The sequence below is a fragment of the Pristiophorus japonicus genome, chromosome 9, assembly GCF_044704955.1.
Source record: "Pristiophorus japonicus isolate sPriJap1 chromosome 9, sPriJap1.hap1, whole genome shotgun sequence".
In the NCBI taxonomy this organism is placed as follows: Eukaryota; Metazoa; Chordata; class Chondrichthyes; family Pristiophoridae; genus Pristiophorus; species Pristiophorus japonicus.
The window spans coordinates 118,185,109-118,205,059 of NC_091985.1; the positions used below are offsets into that span (position 1 = coordinate 118,185,109).

The window sequence follows — 19,951 nt, forward strand, 5'->3', positions numbered from 1 at the left end:
GAATTCCCTACCGCAGAGAGTTGTAGATGCCAGTTTATTGGATATATTTAAGAGGGAGTTAGATATGGCTCTTATGGCTAAAGGGATCAAGCGGTATGGAGAGAAAGCATGAAAGGGGTACTGAGGTGAACGATCAGCCATGATCTTATTGAATGGTGGTGCAGGCTCGAAGGACCGAATGGCCTACTTCCTGCACCTATTTTCTATGTTTCTATATTTTGGTCATAGATGCGTTCAACAAAAGTCTCCACTTCTGACCCATGTATTTTATAGTATCTTGAACACTCTTAGTTCAACTTCACTCTATTTATTTGGGAGATTTCAGATAGCTATGTGGAGCTTTAAAATGGTGTTCCTTCACAGACCCTCTCTCTCAATACAGCTCCCTATACCTCCTAGCTATAATCGATATCTCCTAGCTAGAGGAAGCTATACATTATCTCGTTACATTGAGATGGGATGGAGTCAGTGACTAGGGAACGGAGTTTGTGGCGGTCATGTGCAGATAGAAGCCAAGTCCATTTGCATGAATCATAGAATGCATAAAATCCAGGACAAGGAGGTGTAACCTTAAAATTAGAGCGAAGTGATGGCAGGAAGCACTTCTTCACACAAAGGCTAGTGGAAATCTGAAACTGTCTGTCCCCTAAAGATCTATTGATGCTAGGGGTCAGTTGGAAATTTAAAAACTGAGACTGATAATTTTTGTTAGATATGGGTATTATCTTAAGGGTTACAAAACCAAGGTGGATAAATATAGTGTTATGGTACAAGATCAGCCATGATCTAATTGAACGGTGGAACAGGCTCGAGGGGCTTTACGGCCTCCTCCTGATCCTATGTACAGCACAGAAGGAGGCCATTTGGCCCATTGTGCCTGTGCCACCTCTTGGAATGGGCTTTCCAATTAGTCCCACTCCCCTGCCCTTTCCCCAGAGCGCTGCACATTGTCCCCTTGAATATTTATCCAATTCCTTTTTCAAAGTCATTGAATCACCTTGCACTGCCCTTTCAGGCCAGACACGTGACGTCACATAGCTGCCACCCGCAGCCGATTGGCTATAGCGCCTGTCAGTCACTGCCCTGCAGCAATAGAAGCACCCTCCCTGTCCGGCCCCTGACGTTTGCTGTTCTCCTGAACCTGAAGGTGGGTTTGGGATCATCGGCCCCGGGTCCGGCTCCGGCTCCGGCTCTGGCTCCGGATCACCAGCAGCCCGGGAGGCGCGGCTTGTTTGTTCACCTCTGCAGTCGCTGCTCAGGCCAGCTGGGAAAGAAGCCGTGGAGGCAAATCTGGGGCCGGGCGCCTGGGTGGGGCCTGTACCCAGTGTCTGGCGGAGGAAGGGACCGTGTCTTTACTGTCGACGCTGTAGTATTTTTACTCACGGTTTTCCCCGAGATAAAGCGGGTTAATGTTCGCGCCCTCCCTCCCTCCCGCAGATTGGCGCTGGCTGTGACACGGGATTGGGATGGGCTGGGGATGAAACTCCCACTTTATTCAAGGGCCGGGCTATGTGTCAGTTCCTCCCCGGCTCTCTCAACACCGCATCCCAGCGCGCATTGGCCGTTGTTATCGACATTGCGAGCGCTTCCAACCGCGACTGGGAATATTGCGTTTTCCGAGCGGATTGCCTGCCCTTGGTGCTGTCACATAATTTTTTTGACAATGTCGGGAGGTAAGTGGATCAAGTTGCGAAGGAAAATTTCCAGGGGAGTGGGAGTAAGGAGCCAGGATGGGCCGAACGGTCGTCTCCTGTACCATTCAAAGCATCGGGCGTCGTTCTGTTATATAATCCAAACTTTTTTTTTGTTTTCTTGGAGTGTGAACCGCTTTTTTAAAAAAAAATGTTTTGGTCCAGGCCCATCACTTCGATTCTTGACTTGTAGCTTATCTCGCGGAAGGTTCATAACCACTTGCAATTTAGTCTCTTGCGTGGTAAATTCTGCGGCGAATATTGCAACATATTTGGGAACCTTGCGCATAGTTCTGGAGCTGTGGAAGGTGCGTCAATGCTTTGCTAAATGTTCGGCCAGTGGTCTGGATAAAGTCCAATAGGAATATTCAGAATTGTGGAAGAGTACAAATTTGCTCTGCTCGAAGGTCATGCATGGCAAATGCAGAGCATATCTGCTCCAATATCGCCAGCTAGTAGCCGTATATTTCGAGTGCTTGTTTTGGAAGTAAGTGCGACCACTAAAGCAAATGGGTTCCGTTTACTTGTGCCATTGCCAGCGTTGTCTATGTAAGTATACGGCATTGCTGCTTGCATCATGACTGCTCTTTATTGTGACCGTTTAATTACTCCTGGCTACATATGATTCATTGCAATTTTTTTGCAAAGAAAACGTTTTGGAAATGAAAATTCTATTTTATATTAGCTTTTAAACTATTTGGACTCGAAGCTAAATAGAAAAACAACTTTCACTTTTCCTTTCTCTTCCGTGCCCACCCCAAAAAAATAACACTATTAACCATTTCAGGTAGTACTATGTTGATCAGTGATTATTTGCACTAGTTTTTTGAGTGTCCTTCTGCACCTGTGTGCCCTGGACTTCACCCCTGACACCTACGCATGCACACCACCACCCACAGGCTCTGCCCCTGTCCTCCTGTGCATGTGCAGACTCCTCAAACCAGACACTGAAGTTAATATCAGTGATGGGACCTTGCTGCTGCTTTTTCATTTCACTGCTATACAACTACATGTAAAGTTTGAGGCTGACTAGAAGTTTCTAAAATGTAAAATTATCATTCTCTTTTTTAAACTACTAGCCAATCTCCTGCAGTGTTGCTTATGGTGTGGCAGAGGGTACAGTGAAACTACCTGGTAGTCACAGCTTGAAATGACAGCACATGTTTACAAAAAACTTGGGATGGGGGAGCACTATCCTGTCTGACAATGGCAGTCAGAATGGCTCGAATTGCACTTTGCAAAGTCACTGAGAACTTGGGCAGGGTGGTTCTAATTATACATTCCAGAGAAACTGCTTGGTGTGTCCTTGGAGGCTAAATCAGCAATTGGGTCATGTGATCATGGAGATCCAATCAGCATTTTTAGTGCAATAAGTGCATCCTACATTAGTAGCATTTCTGAAAGTTGTGAAAAAGCACCTCTTACCTTTTACAAACTCAAACTGCAAACCTGACAGATGAAGGCCAATGGATCCTTTAGGAAGGGGGTTATGTTCATCATAGGCAGTCCCTTAATCGAGGAAGACTTGCTTCCACTCTAAAAATGAGTTCATGTTGAGGCTTTGGCGAAGGTGCAGAGGAGATTTATTAGAATTATATCGGGGATGAAAGACTTCAGGGGAGACTAGAGTACTGTATTTGGATTTTCAAAAAGCATTCGATAAGGTGCCACACAAGAGGTTATTACATAAAATTAGAACATATGGGATTGGGAATAATATATTAGCATAGATTGAGGATTAGTTAATGGACAGAAAAGAGTAGGAATAAACAGGACTTTTTCAGATTGGCAGGCTGCAATTAGTGGGGTCCCACAAGGATCAGTACTTCGGCCTCGGTTATTTACAATCTAAATGACTTGGATGACCCTGAATATAACGTATTCAAGTTTGCTGATATAAAGTTAGGTGAGAAAGTAAGATGTGAGGTCAGAAACAAAAGCAGATTATCTTCTGAATGGTGAGACTGGGAAATGTTTACATTCAGAGGGACCTGGGTGTCCTTGTACATGAATCTCAAAGTTAACATATAGGTGCAGAAAGCAAATGGTACGTTAGCTTTTGTTACAAAGGGGTGGGATTAGAGTACAAGAGTAAATAAGTCTTACTACAGTTATACAGGCCGTTGGTGAGGCCACACCCGAAGTACTGTGTTCAGTTCTGGCCGCCTTAACAAAGGAAAGACATACTTACCTTAGAGGGAGTGCAATGAAGGTTCATTAGACTTGTTCCTGGGATGAGATGATTGCCCAGAGAAGATTGAATAGACTAGGCCTATATTTCCTAGAGTTTAGAAGAATGAGGGGTGATCTAATTAAAATGTATAACATTCTTAAGGGGCTTGATGGGGTTAATGCTGAGAAAATGTTTCCCCTGGTTGGGGAATCTAGAACATTGTCACCGTCTCAGAATAAAGGGTTAGGCATTTAGGACTGATTAGGAGAAATTTCTTCACTCAAGGTTGTGAATCTTTAGAATTCTCTATCCCAGAGACCTGTGGATGCTCAATCGTTAAGTATATTCAAGACAGCGGTAGATAATTTTTGTGAATTCAGGGATTATGGGGGACTGTGCGAGAAGGTGGAGTTGAGGTAGAAGATCAGCCATGATCTTGAATGGTGGAGCTGGCTTGAAGGGCCAAATGACCTACTCCAGTTGAAAATTGCAGCCTCTTTGGGCTGAATGGTGGCCTCTATGGTCTATGATACTATGAGGATACTGCAGAATGTAGATGATTCTGATTGGTAGAATACACTTTATTGCAAATTTTCAATGTTGAATTTTCTATTGTAAAGTACAGCATATCAGAAGAAGCAAAGGCATAAATATTCATGGTGTTAAAATAGCTGAGTGAAGTTGAGTTTGAGGTATTAATAGACAAGGTGCTCAACATGCCCAATAACTAGAGCAACAAAGCAAACTCTACCAACAGTAGAGTACAAGTCAAAGGAAGTTATGACAAACTGAATTGTGCTTAAGCCATGCTATGTTCTGGTCAAACCACAGAGTACTGTATCCAGTTCTGGCCATCCAGATGCTGGGAAACCTTGGAGCAACTTGCATTTTTCAGCATTGCATTAGCCTGTACTTAAGGCTGGTACCTTGGTGTAAAAGGACAGTATATTAAAACTGTATCACCTAGTCTCCCAGTGAATTATGTATTGCAATCTATTGGTGGAATCCAGACCAACTTTGTGTCGATCAAGTCCATATAAACTGAGAGCTTGCAACAAAATCACACTAAATTGGTTGTTTTTATTCTGCCAGTTGACTCTGCTTGTGTATTGTCTACAAGAAATACTTTTGGGTACCTACTGCATTAGATATGCACATATATGCTACTTTGAGTCTCTGTTGGGAGCACATGGAAGCCAAGTACAAACAGCAGAAGGTGTGTATGACAAATCAAGCAACCCATCCCTCCAACCACCATCTGCCCCACCTGAGACAGAAACTGTAGATCCTGCATTGGTCTCATCAGTCACCTTAGAACTCATTTTAGTGTGGAAGTAAGTTGTCCTTGACTCTGGGGGACTGCCTAAGAAGATATGCTACATCAAAGAATTAAAATGTATCTTTTGGAACTGTATTATCTCTGCTTGATTTTTGCCTAGTGTTACCCATTTGGGTCTCTCGGGTTTGATGCCACCATTTGCTCCTGTGAGTGATCTGAGAAACTTTTATGGGAATTGACTCTCGCTGTTTTACATCTCTTTGGTAATTTGACTCTGGAGTGCAACGAAAAAACTCCTTTGTAACTTGAACCTGATCTCCCCAGCTTGCGCTTATACATTCCTTCAATCACACTTGCGGATGGAGTTAGGAAGCTGGAGTCCTTCCGGATTCAACATTGAGTTCAACAATTTCAGATCATTGCCACTGCTCCCATTTTTATGGCCAGCAGCTGTTGATTCTGCTGTTGCCATTTACATCTCCTCTTGATCATCTTTAGTTTCTTTACTTGTCCTATTACCAACCCCCTGCTCCTTGTTCCATCATCTTTGTCATTTAATCTCTCCTCTTCCACCCTATCACAGACCTTCCCTTTCCTTGCTTCTGTACTTAAAACCTGTTACATCTGTAACTTTTTCCAGTTCTGATAGGTCGGTGACCTGAAACATTAACTCTGTTTCTCTCTCCACAGATGATGCCTGACCTGCTGAGTATTTCCAGCCTTTTTTTTGAGATGAAGCTTTGTTGGATTCATAAAATGTTTCACCATCTAGAATAAAGCCGAATAACTGGTATAATCAATACAACTTGTTCAAGTAATACCAAATAAAGAACTTGCAATTCTCTCTCACCTCTGCCCCATGATGCAACCATGCTCCCCTTGCAGCCTTTTGCTACCTGACTGACTTCAAAAACCAAACTACCTTCCTTGGTGTCTGTGTTCTGCTTTAATCTTGACTGTTCAGACTGGAAAAAATCAACCCATCCAACACAATGGGTGCAAAGTTTTGTATTTACTCAGTGTTGCAATAACTTGTCTAGATCCTTCATTTGCCAGCTCCTTTTAACATTCCCATTGCCCTTTTTAAATGCTGGATACTAATCTGTATAGGAAAAGTTGTCTTCTGATACATGAATAAAACTTTGTTACTGAATTCATAAAATTCACAATTTGTATGGAAAAAGGTAGAAAATAGTGGAAGTACTTAGGGGGTCCATCTAGCCAACATGCCAGAAATGTTTGGCCTTTGTTTTGGAGTAGATATACTCTGTAATGACTTGTGGTCAATTTCTAATTTAAACTTTCAGCCAAATACATAAATATTGAAGTGCTCACAGGCCCACATCACAGCTAATGCATGTAGCATCGTCCCACACTTGTCGGGCAGCTACTCTCAAGTGACGAGCGCTCCACATTCCATCCTGTTCCTGCACTTCATTCGGTTGGATTTGTATCTGCCACGATTTGAGTAGTGTTTTTGTTGAAATTTGGCCAGCAAACCTTTCAGACGATCAGAAGCTTCCTGCTGCTTTTGCTACCGGTGAAAAGGCATGTTCTTCCTCATCAGCTGCTGGGATGGGTCAGGAAGGGAGCCAGTCGCTGCCTCTGCCCTGATCTTGTAGCCACAATATTGATATGGCTGGTCTACTTGGGTTTCTGGTCAATGGTGACCCTTGATGTTGGCAGTGGGGAACTTCGTAGTGTTTGTGTCATTGAGAGTCAAGGAGGTGGCTGGGAGGCTGCTTTGTTTGAGATGGACATTACCTGGCACTTGTCAGCTCAAACCTATATCCAGATCCTGCTGTAGGCTAGAATGGGCTACTTAATTATCAGAGAAGTTATAAATTCAAGGACTGCTACTTTCCTTGATTTAAGCCCTTTTTACACTTCTAGATTGTATTGTACTGTTTACCAACTCCCAGCATTGACTGAAAATTATTCAGCCATATTCATATATTAAAGTAAGTGCCATATTTATGGGTGCAGTTGTCCTGATATGTGGGATGAAAATTTCTTTTGGGTTGAAAAGCTAAATATCAGAACTGAGCACATTTAAAAAAAAAAAAAATGTTAATGTGATCTGACCGATGCAAAGATAAGCCTCAAATATTTTTTTCTGAAATCTTCCCCAGAGTATTACTTGAACTCATATTTTAAAAAAAAAAAGATCTAGAATTTTAATTAACCCATTTCTAGTAGTTTGACAGACTGCAAATGAAGAAAAAGATCTCTGCCATGTGTTTGTATAACACCACAATCTATCTAAATTAACTTGATCTGAAAACTTGCTGTTAATTGATCAGTCTACCATAAATATGCCCCTAATTCAATAGTAATTGGTTAGGCCACCATAGTGGCTTGAGTGAGAAACCGAGTTTTGCATTAGTCTGATGGAGGTGCTCTTTAACTTAATGTAAAAATACAGGGAAACTTCACTGCACAATGTATCAGATTCATTCTCCACCTGATGGGGGAATGCTTGATGCTGACAGGAAATGTAACATTTCTTACTCTTAATATCACTCGATTATCATAAACATTTCTAAGTTATTAGCCTTTAAAATAATCTCTTCAGCTAAATTTAGGGCTGATACCATAATGTGCTCGGGGATCCGTCTCCTGCCTGGAGCGCACAACATCCTTGGAATTGTAAAGTAGGCTTCAGCAGACTTGGCCATTTTCCTCCCTCTTCTGAAGTCAACTTTGTGCCTTGGTATGATTGCATGGGTTATAAGTGGCCTGTAGTACCTCACCCAAAAATCCATTATTTGTGAGTCTGGATCAAGGGTGTCTGACCTGTTTTGGTCCTTGAGGCCCAAAAAGTTGATTCCTATTTCTTGTTTTTTGCTGGTTTGTCCTGTTTGAAGACAAACAGTGCAAAATACACACATTCTGTCCCCTTTGCATCAGGTTTATTAGTGTCTCAATTCATCCTGTCGGGCTGCTGCTCATCCTTAATTCGGACTTTTCAGAAGCTAGTTACGTTTCTTTAAACCTTGGGGCATGCTGTTTTAAGATTTTGTGAGATCCAGACATTAGTAGTTGATAAACCCTAATTTAATTTAGTACTGTGATCAAAACTAATCTATGTTCAGTGAACCATCTCCAAAATGATTGTAATATGATGCATTTCTAGAGGCAGTGTATTTTAAGTGTTTGTATAAATTGCTTTTTCTTTTCCCCATGTTCTAGGTGTTTCTGTACCTCCACATTTTACCGCAAGCATGAGAGCCCAGTTTGAGTGCCAGGAGCTGGAAACTTCCATGGGAGATGAGCTTGCTCAGTTACTGGCAACTGCTACACACAGTGAACAAGAAGTATGTTATTTTTTTCTTTTTACATAGAAACATAGAAAATAGGTGCCGGAGTAGGCCATTCGGCCCTTCGAGCCTGCACCGCCATTCAATAAGATCATGGCTGATCATTGCAGCAGCTACCACTTTATGTAGAGCATTTAACATAGAAAAATGTCTCGACTAGCTTCCCAAAGGGGAAAGGAATGGGTGTTGACCATTTATAGAGGAGTTGGTGATAGAAGGCTTGAGCAAAGAGCTGAGTTTTAAGGACTCTTAACGGTAGGGAGAAAGAGGTGGAAAAGTTTAGCGAGGCAGTTCCAGAGAGTAGAGCTGAGACAATTAGAGGTTTCACCAGTAATGTAGTGGAGGAAAAGGGTTCACACAAGGTTAGAGTTGAAAAACTGGGAGATTACAGAAGTAGGATGAGGCGAGGCTGTGGAGGGATTTGTAGGTGAAGATTTTAAATGATGCATTAGGTGACAAAGAGCTAATGTAGGTCGGTAAGACTGGATTGATGGTGAGCTGGACTTGATGTATAAATGTGGTATTGAAAACAAAAGCAATGACTACCACATTGATTTAAACTCTCAGGAATGCATTTAATTTGTGTATATATGTGTTTACTATTAGTGGTTAAAAGGCTTACACCAGTCCTCGTATAATTGAGCAAACATCCATTGACATTTTTGGTGTTGCTTCTGTAAATAAAGGCATCAAGTAATTGGGATTAGACTTGATGACCTTTTGTTGGATGGTGCAGATATAATGGCACATACTGCAGGGAATAGAATACGGCCAGGGTGATCTCCTGGACTAGTGTCGATCACCTGGATGGGTCCGAGAGGAATTTTCCCAGGTTTTTTCTCCCTAAATTGGCCTGGGTTTATATCTGGTTTTTGCCTCCCAGGAGATCACATGGCTCCGCGTGGGGTGGAGTGCAGATGTTTTTAGTATAAGGGGTGTTGCAGTTGTGTGAGGCGGACTGGTTGGGCTGAGTGCCCTTTGCCTTTCTGTCATTGTTCATCGGTTTATATGTAACCTTTAGGGCTGCTGACCAAGGACCGTGCAGCTCTTTGTCGGCCGGCGCGGACACTGGGCCAAATGGCTTCCTTCTGCGCTGTAAATTTCTATGTTTCTAAGAGTACCTTCGAGGGCAATTGGGGATGGGTAATAAATGCGAGGCCCACATCCTGTGATTGAATAAAATTATTTGCTTGTATATACCAAGTGGTAGAAAATTGGTCCAGATTTTGCATTGGTGAGGCTAACGGCGCTCACTGTTATTATGGAGTAAATCAAACAACAATTTCAGGAGTCTGCACATGTGCTGTTAAACGTGGAAATCCGGAAGTTGCAGTCCAATTGAAGGACATAAGGACATAAGAAATAGGAGCAGGAGTATGCCATTTGGCCCCTCAAGCCTGCTCCGCCATTCGATAAGATCATGGCTGATCTGATCATGGACTCAGCTCAACTTCCCTGCCCACTCCCCTTAACCCTTTACTCCCTTATCGCTCAAAAATCTGTCTACCTCTGCCTTAAATATATTCAATGACCCAGCCTCCACAGCTCTCTGGGGGAGGGCAGAGAATTCCATAGATTTACAACCCTCAGAAGAAATTTCTCCTCATCCCAGTTTTAAATGGGCGGCCCCTTATTCTAAGACTATGTCCCCTAGCTTTAGTTTCCCCGAGTGGAAATATCCTCTGCATCCACCTTGATGAGCCCCCTCATTATCTTCTAAGTTTCAATAAGATCACCTGAACTCCAATGTGCATAGGCCCAATCTACTCAACCTATCTTCATAAGTCAACCCCCTCGTCTCCGGAATCAACCTAGTGAACCTTCTCTGAACAGCCTCCAATGCAAGTATATCCTTCCTTAAATACGGAGACCAAAACTGTACACAGTACTCCAGGTGTGACCTCACCAATACCCTGTACAGTTGTAGCAGGGCTTCTCTGCTTTTATACTCTATCCCCCTTGCAATAAAGGCCAACATTTCATTTGCTCCTCCACAGGCTGTGTTATAACAGTACCTCGCCGATTTGATTTAAGTGCCGAGTCTGTAAGGGTGTGAAGTTGCAGCACTTAACCCCTAGTTACCAACTAAACATGCCAGAAAATTGGGTCATCGACTTGAAATGTTAACTCTGTTTCTCTCTCCACAGACACTGTCTGACCTGCCGAGTATTTCCACATTTTCTGTTTTTACGCCAGAAAAAATTGGAACTGGTGCATTTGTAACAGCATGATATTCCATAATTACTGCCAAACAATCTCTAGCCCTGAAAATTTAATTTTACAAATGTGGAGTTTTATTCCTTCAGAATATAATTAGTATTGCAGATTTAAAAAAAAAAATTCTATCTTTTTACCTCCTGGTTTTGACGCTGCGTGCCTCGGTGAGGATTCTTCAATCTGATTGAAGAGTCACACTGTTGCTTTCCTTGTTCGCACATACCATAGATGCCCTGTGGAGAGTACCACACTCTCATCAGACATCCGATGACGGTGAGTTTCTGCTAAAAGCCCGCAAAAACTCTGGGCAGTTGTTGGTGTACTGAATGGTGAGTGCATCCCTTCACCACTGACTGCAAAATCTGGTCATTATACTTCTATAGTAGATCATTTTTCAGGCTTGTAGTTTAAAATTAATTTATAACAAGTGATTTATAATGGATAGTCTAATTCTGTAGTATCTTTTAAAAGTGACAAATCATTTTCACATTCAAATTCATTCACTATCAATTCTGATTTAAAGTAGGTGCTGAATTTTTACATATTTTAAGAGCGTTGAGTGGTTCTTTGCTTCTCAACTGAAACCTAGTCAGGAGCCAAAAGCATAGGGTGCATTGTAAATGTTTAGTGTTCCTGTATGTTAAGTGGAAATCAAAAGTAATACCTGTTTCTGAGCAAAGTAATTGGTTATCCTTAATTTTGAGCTTTGACACCAAAAGTTTACTTTTAAGTGAGTTTGTTGGAAGTTGCTGGTTGACTGACTTTTTAATGTTGAAGCTGCAACTGTTAAGTTTCAAGATGATATATTTTTTATTAATCATACAGATTTGAAATGGGGAAATGCTATCCAGTCAATTCACACATCTCTTGAACCAGATGGTGATGCTATAAACCTTTGTCTTACAGAATACAGGTTGAACCTCTCTTATCCGGAACCACCCCTTGTCCAGAACCATTCCCGGCCACCGGGTGGCGCATGCGCAGAACTCCGACATGAACAAATTGAAGTCCTTCCTCGCTGCCAACCCGCAATCGCTGACCTGACCCCGCAATCCACCGCCCCCCCCCCCCCCCACCACCACCCATGATCTCTCTGCTGCACTCCCAGCCCCAAGCCAGCCAGCCCAATATCCCCTTGCTCAGTACCTGTACCATCCAGTTTAATGTGACTGCCCCTTGTCCAGAAAAATCCCTTATCCAGAACAGGCCAGGTCTTGAGGGTTCTGGATAAGAGAGGTTCAACCTGTACTTGTTTATGATGACAGATTCTGCCAACTCTGCAGAACTTTCAACACGTTAAAGCCTTTTGGTACATTAATTTCAGGTTCCTCCGCCACCCCTTGGCAAAGAATACATGAACATAGATTAAAATGCCAAGAAATCATAAATTCTGTACTATAGAATTTGCTCTTCACATTTTTGTGGATCCTGTATGTATGTCAAATTATGCCTGGAAATGTTTTAATATAATTAATTGTTTTTATATTTTAAGCAAATGAAGAAAGATATTGAGGGATTCCAGAAACTGTTTCACAGTTTACTGCAGAGGAAGGGTCCTTCAGTAGAATGGGAGAAGATTCAGAAAGCACCTGAAGATTCTGTAAGTTCTATATATATACAGTACAATAGCTACTAAAGTAACTATAGGATAGAAATGCTATGCCTGCAATCAATAAATAGCAAAAATGCAAACATTGCAACTGGAATATTTTTCACTCCTGTGATGTGAAGTTAATCTATAATAAATAGGGATTTAATAGGAAATGGCTGCCGCTCCCTTTTAATTTCATCGCTATAACAACTACCTGTAAAGTTTCAGTGGCTGACTAGAAGTTTCTAAAATATAAACTTAACATTAATTCTCTCTTTATTTTTACTACTAGCCGATCTCCTGCAGTGTTGCTCATGGTGTGGCAGAGGGTACAGTGAAACTACAATGCCACCTGGTAGTCACAGCTTGAAACTACAGCACACATTTACATAGGGAATTTATATTACAGGTACAACGTCCGGAATCCGGAATCCTCGATCGACTCCATGCCGGGTTTTGAGTGGCGAGGTCTGAAATCCGACATGGATTTGGTTGAGGATTCCAGATTTCAGACTATTTATTTTCTTGTCTGAAGTCCGGAATCCTCAACTGAATCCGAGCCGGATTTCGGCTTTTGCCAGATTTCGGACCTCGCTGCTCGCCGATTCACACTGTTCCTCGATTCCTGCCCTCCTCCACCGCTACACTTTTTTTTACCGGTAAATAGCCTCCTTATTCCTCCTACCAAACTGAACCACTCCACTGTTGACCACCTCAAAAATGTCCATTTTCGAACAATAATTCTGGATTCTGGATGACTCCATCTGAGATGTGCAAAATGCCCGGTTTTCGAACAATTACGTTTTTCGGAGTTGTGGATTCGGGACATTGCACCTGTATAACTAATTGCATAGACATTTTCAATGTTAAATGTTAACGCAAAAAGCATGACTAGAATCTTGACAAGTGACAGTTATGGATAGGAAATACAAGAATACACACTTTTTAACCATAATGTCCTCCTTTTACCCCCCCGTCCCAATTCAATAAGATCATGGCTGATCTGATCTTGGCTTTAACTCCACTTCCCTGCCCACTCCCCATAACCCTTGACTCCCTTATCATTCAAAATATGTCTCCACCTTAAATATATTCAATGACCCAGCCTCCACAGCTCTCTAGGGTAGAGAATTCCAAAGTTTCACGACCCTCAGAAGAAATTCCTCCTCATTTCCATTTTAAATAGCGACTCCTTATTCTGAAACTATGCCTTCTAGTTCTAGATTCCCCCACAAGAGGAAACATCCTCTCTGCATCTACCCCATCAAGTCCCCTCAGAATCTTATATGGTTCAATAAGATCACCTCATTCTTCTAAACTCCAATGAGTATAGTCCCAACTTGATAAGACAACCCTTTCATCGCAGGAATCAACCTCGTGAACCTTCTCTGAACTGCCTGCAATGCAGGTATATCCCTCCTTAAATAAGATCATCAAAACTGTACCCAGTACTCCAGGTGTGGTCTCACCAATGCCCTGTACAGTTCTAATAGGGCTTCCCTATTTTTACACTCTATCCCCATTGCAATAAAGGCCAACATTCCATTTGCCTTCATAATTACTTGCTGTACCTGCATGCTAACTTTGCGTGTTTCATGTACAAGGGCCCCCAGATCCCTCTACCTCAGCATTTTGTAATTTCTCCCCATTTAAGTAATTTGCGCTTTTATTTTTCCTACCTCAAATTTTCCCACATTATACTCCATCTGCCAATTTTTTGCCCACTCTCTTAGCCTGTCTATATCCCTTTGCAGATTCTTTTTGTCCTCCTCACAACTTGCTTTCCCACCTATCTTTGTATCATTAAATTTGGCTACATTACACTCTGTCCCTTCATCCAAGTCGTTAATATAGATTGTAAATAGTTGAGGCCCCAGCACTGAATCCTGTGGCACCCCACTAGTTAGTTTGCCAACCTGAAAATGACCCATTTATCCTGATTCTGTTTTCTGTTAGTTAGCCAATCCTCTATCCATGCTAATATATTACACCCCCCCCCCCCAAACCCTGTGAGCTCTTATCTTGTGCAGTAACCTTTTATGTCTTCCATCATCATCATAGGCAGTCCCTCGGAATCGAGGAAGACTTGCTTCCACTCTTAATGAGTCCTTGGGTGGCTGAACAGTCCAATATGAGAACCGCAATCCCTGTCACAGGTGGGACAGGTAGTCGTTGAGGGAAATGGTGGATGGGACAGGTTTGCCGCACGCTCTTTCCACTGCCTGCGTTTGATTTCTGCACACTCTCGGTGATGAGACTCGAGGTGCTCAGCGCCCTCCCGGATGCACTTCCTCCACTTAGGGCGGTCTTGGGACAGGGACTCCCAGGTGTCAGTGGAGATGTTGCACTTTATCAGGGAGGCTTTGAGGGTGTCCTTCTAACGTTTCCTCTGCCTACCTTTGGCTCGTTTGCCGTGAAGGAGTTCCGAGCAGAGCACTTGCTTTGGGAGTCTCGTATCTGGCATGCGGACAATGTGGCCTGCCCAGCGGAGCTGACCAAATGTGGTCAGTGCTTCAATGCTGGGGATGTTGGCCTGGTCAAGGACGCTAGTGTTGGTGCGTCTCGGGAGCAGCAAAGCAGCATTACAGATGGCTCAAGGCTGAGGTCCAGCAAAAACCAGGGACCTAAATGATGGATGGAGAAAGCACAGGAGGTACAGTAGCTGATCGACAGCCATAATGTGCGAGTATTCTTCTTTGCGGTCAAGGCCATTTACGGTCCAAGCACCCAAGGCTCCACCCCACTGCTGGCCAAGAACAGGGAAACACTCATCAAGGACACACAGGCAGTCAGGGCCCGCTGGAAGGAACACTTCGAAGATCTTCGACTCGAGTGTTCTTGACTCCATCCCGCCGCCACTGCCTCAGTAAAACCCCAACACTGCACGAGGTAGAAAAAGCCATAAGACAGCTTAAGAACATCAAGGCGACGGGAGATCTGAGATGCAGTGATTGTGACCATCTTTTTAAAAGGGACCAGTCCGACTGCGGCAACTACAGAGGAATCTCCCTGCTATCAACCACTGGGAAAGTCGTCGCTAGAGTCCTCCTTAACTGTCTTCTCCCTGTGGCTGAGGAGCTCCTCCCGGAGTCACGGTGCGGATTCTGTCCCCTACGGGCACAACGGACATGATTTTTGCAGCGCAACAGCTGCAGGGAACAGCGCCAGCCCTTATACATGGCCGCCTTCGACCTTACAAAGGCCTTTGATACGGTCAACTGCGAGGGTCTATGGAGCGGCGTCCTCTGTTTCGGATGTCCCCAAAAGTTCGTCACCATCCTCCGCCTAACCTTTTATTTGGCACCTTATCGGATGCCTTCTGGAAATCCAATTACACTACATCTACTGGTTCCCCTTGATCAGCTCTGCTCATTACATCCTCAAAGAACTATAGCAAATTTATCAAACATGATTTCTCTTCCGTAAAACCAAGCTGACTCTGCTTGACTATTATGATTTTCTAAATGTCCTGCTACTGCTTCCTTAATAATGGACTCCAGCATTTTCCCAATGACTGATAGGCTAACTGGTCTATAGTTTCCTGCTTTCTGTCTCCCTCCTTTCTTGAATAGGGCCATTATATTTGCAGTTTTACAATCTGCTGGGACCTCCAGAATCTAGGGAATTTTGGTAGATTACAACCAATGCATCCACAATTTCTGCAGCCACTTCTTTTAAAACCCTAGGATGCAGGCCATCAGGTCCAGGGAACTTGTCCACCTTTAATCCCATTAGTTTGCCTAGTACTTTATCTTTAGCGATAGTAGTTGTTTCAATTTCCCCCCTGCCCTCCCAATAGCCCTTTGATTATCAATTTTTGGGATGCTTTTAGTGTCTTCTACTGTGAAGACCGATACAAAATATTTGTTCAAAGTCTCTGCCATTTCCCTGTTTCTCATTATTAATTCCCCAGTCTCATCCTCTAAGGGACCAATGTTTACTTTAGCTATCCTCTTCCTTTTTATATACCTGTAGAAGCTCTTGCTGTCTGTTTTAACTATCTTCTCATATTTTAGTCATATTTCTAAAAATCTCCCAATCCTCTGGCCATGAACTATTCTTTGCAATATTGTATACCTTCGTTTTCAATTTGATACCATCCTTTACTTAGTTAGCCACGGATAATTCATCCTTCTCTTAGAGTCTATCTTTCTCACTGAAATATATCTTTGCTGATAGTTATGAAATATCTCAAATGTTTGCCACTGCTTATAGAATCATAAAATTGTAGAATTTTACAGCACGGAAGGAGGCTATTTCGGCCCTTCGTGTCTGCGCCAACCAAGAACTACCCAGCCTAATCCCATTTGGTCCGTAGCCCTGTAGGTTACAGCACTTTTGTGCACATCCAAGTATATTTAAAATATGGTGAGGGTTTCTGCCTCTACCACTGTTTCAGTGAGTTCCAGACCCCCACCACTCTCTGGCTGGCTGAAGAAATGTCCCCTCATAATTCCTCTAAACCTTCCCCAATTACTTTAAATCTATGTCCCCTGGTTGTTGACCCCTCTGCCAAGGGAAACGGATCCTTCCTATTAAGTCTATCTAGGCCCCTCATAATTTTAAACACCTCAATTAGGTCTCCTCTCAGCCTCCTGTTCCAAAGAAAAAAGACACAGCATCCCCAATCTTTCCTCATAGCCAAAATTCTCCAGCCCCGGCAACATTCTTGTAAATCTCCTCTGCACCCTTTCCAGTGCAATCACATATTTCCTATAATGTGGTAACCAGAACACAGTACTCCAGCTGTGGCTTAACCAGTGTTTTATACAGTTCAAGCATAACCTCTGTGCTCTTGTATTCCATGCCTCGACTAATAAATGCAAATACTCCATATGCCACCTTATCTACCTGACCTACCTTCAGAGATCTGTGGACCTGCACTCCAAGGTCCCTTTGTTCCTCTACACTTTTCAGTATTGTGACATTGAATGTATATTTCCCATGCCTTGTTAGTGCATTTGGGGAGGTCTAAGTCACACTTGGCCGGATTGAATTCTGTTTGCCACTGTTCCGCCCACCTGACCAGTACATTGATATCTTCCTGCAATCTGTAGCTTTCTTATTCATTATCAACCACACAGCCTATTTTAGTGTCATCTGCAAACTTAATCATACCCCCAACATTCAAGTCCAAGTCATTGATATATATCTCAAAAAGCAAGGGACCCAGCACTGAGTTCTGTAGAACAAAACTGGATACAGTCTTCCACTCACAAAAGCACCCATCAACCATTACCCTTTGCGTCCTGCCTCTGAGCCAATTTTGGGATCCAACTTGCCACTCTGCCCTGGATCCCATGGGCTATTATTTTTGTGACCAGTTTGCCATGTGGGACCTTATTAAAAAGTTTTGCTAAAATCCATATACACTACATCATACGCACTGTCCTCATCGACCCTCCTGGTTGCATCCTCCAAAAAATCAATCAAGTTAGTCAGACACAACCTTCCCTTAACAAATCTGTGCTGACTGTCCTTGATTAACCCATGTCTTTCCAAATGAAAATTTATCCTGTCCCTCAGGATTTTTTTCCAATAATTTTCCCACCACTGAGGTTAAGCTGACTGGCCTGTAATTACTCAGTCTATCCCTTTCTCCCTTTTTTAAACAAAGGTACAATAGCAGTCCTCCAGTCTTCTGGCACCACACCTGTAGCCAGAGATGACTGGAAAATGATGGTCGGAGCATCTGCTATTTCCTCTTTTGCTTCTCTGAACAGCCTGGGATACATCTCATCCAGGTCTGGGGATTTGTCCACTTTCAAAGCTGCTAAGCCCTTTAATACTTCTCCTCTCCTCCATGTTTGTCGTCTAATATTTCACACTCCTCCCTCATTGCAAAGTCTGCATCACCACTCTTCTGTGAAAACAGATGCAAAGTATTCATTAAGAATCATATCCATGTCTTCTGTCTACACACACACATCTCCTTTTATGGTCTCTAATAGGCCCCACTCTTTTTTTTTTTCTTTAGTTATCCTCTTGCTCTTAATGTATTTATAAAACATTTTTGGATTTTACTTCCCAACATTATTTCATGCTCTCCTTTTGCTTTCCTAATATCTTTTTAATTGCACCTCTGCACTTATACTCTCCTGGAGTCTGTGCAGTATGGAGTTCTCTGTATCTGCTTCCCTTTTTTCTTTATCCTACCTTGTATGTCCCTTGACATCCGGGGACTCTAGATTTGTTAGCCCCACCCTTATTTTTAAGGGAACCAACTTGCTCTGTACCCTCAGTATCTCCTCCTTGAATGCCTCCCACTGCTCTGACACTGATTTACCATCAAGTAGTCGTTTCCAGTCCTCTTTGGCCAAATCCCATATCAGCTCAGCAAAATTGGCTTTGCCCCCAGTTGCAAACCTTTATTCCTGGTCTATCTTTGTCCTTTTCCATAACTGCCCTAAATCTTACTGAATTATGATCACTAGCACCAAAATGCTCTCCCACTGATGCCTGTTCCACCTGCCCCTCTTCATTCCTCAAAATAAAGTCCAGGGCCACCCCCTTCCTTGTTGGGCTTGCTACATACTGGTTAAAGAAGTTGTCCTGAATGCATTTTAGGAATTCTGCACCCTCCTATCATTCACACTGCTTTTTTTTCTCAGTTAATATTAAGGTAGTTGAAATCCCCCACAATTACACCTCCTATAGTTTTTGAACTTTGCAGCAATTTGCCCATATATTTGTTCTATCTCCCGCTGACTGGGGTTCTAGAGTACACTCCCAGTAGTGTGATCGTCCCTTTTTCTTCAATTCAACCCATATGGCCTCGTTTGATGACCCCTCTAACATATCCCTTCTCAACGGTAATTAGTTATTTAATTAATACTGTGACACCCCCCTCTATCCTGAAAACCCTGTAACCAGGAATGTTGAGCTGCCATATCTGTCCTCCTTTCAGCTACGTCTCAGTAATAGCATTAATATTGTACCTCCAAGTGTCTATATCTGTGCTCTCAGCCTTATTCCCTATAATCCTTGCATTGAAGTATATCCCATTTAGCGGTGCCAAAACTCCCGTGTCTATTTTCCAGCCCTTGTTTCCTGTGTCTTCCAAATTCCATTTCTACTTTTCTGGTGCCCAGTTGTAGCATTGTTTCTCTCCCCAATAAATCTATTCTCCGGTTCCCATCCCCTTGCCAAGCTAGTTTAAACCCGCCCCAATAGCACTAGCAAACCCTCCCGTGAGGCTACTAGTTCTGGCTCTGTTGAACCGCAACCCATCCAGCTTGTACAGGACCCACCTCCCCCAGAAACTGTCTCAATGCCTCAAGAATCTAAAGCTCTCCCACCTGCACCATCTCTGCAGCCATGCATTAATCTTCTCTATCCTCCTATTTCTGTACTCACTAGGACGTGGCACCAGCAGTAACCCGGAGATTACTACCTTTTTGAGGTCCTGCTTTTTAATCTTCTAGCTTCCTAAACTGTGCCTGTAGGACCTCCTCCCTCTTTCTACCTAATGTCATTGGTACAGATATGGACCATGACCTCTGGCTGTTCACCCTCTTTCTCTTTCTCCCCCCCCCCCCCCCCCCCCCCCCAGAATGTCTTGCAGCTGCTCGGTGACATCCTTGACCCTGGCACCAGGGAGGCAACATACCATCCTGGAGCATGTCTGCAGCCACAGAAATGCCAGTCTGCTCCCCTAACTATCGAATCCCCTACCACTAT

The 19,951-nt window shown here is 43.1% G+C and overlaps 1 protein-coding gene across 3 annotated transcripts in view; it reads left to right on the forward strand.

Moving 5' to 3' along the window:
- The first annotated feature begins 1,065 nt into the window (after nucleotides 1-1,065).
- ugp2b (UDP-glucose pyrophosphorylase 2b) overlaps nucleotides 1,066-19,951 on the forward strand; it is a 58,744-nt gene continuing 39,858 nt past the window's right edge. Inside the window, exons 1-4 of one of the 3 annotated variants that reach the window (XM_070889756.1) lie at nucleotides 1,161-1,673; nucleotides 5,834-5,933; nucleotides 8,336-8,460; nucleotides 12,173-12,280. In XM_070889756.1, the coding sequence (XP_070745857.1) occupies nucleotides 8,368-8,460; nucleotides 12,173-12,280 (201 nt within the window). In that variant the 5' untranslated portion in view covers nucleotides 1,161-1,673; nucleotides 5,834-5,933; nucleotides 8,336-8,367. The other 2 variants (XM_070889758.1, XM_070889755.1) reach the window with 2 other exon arrangements.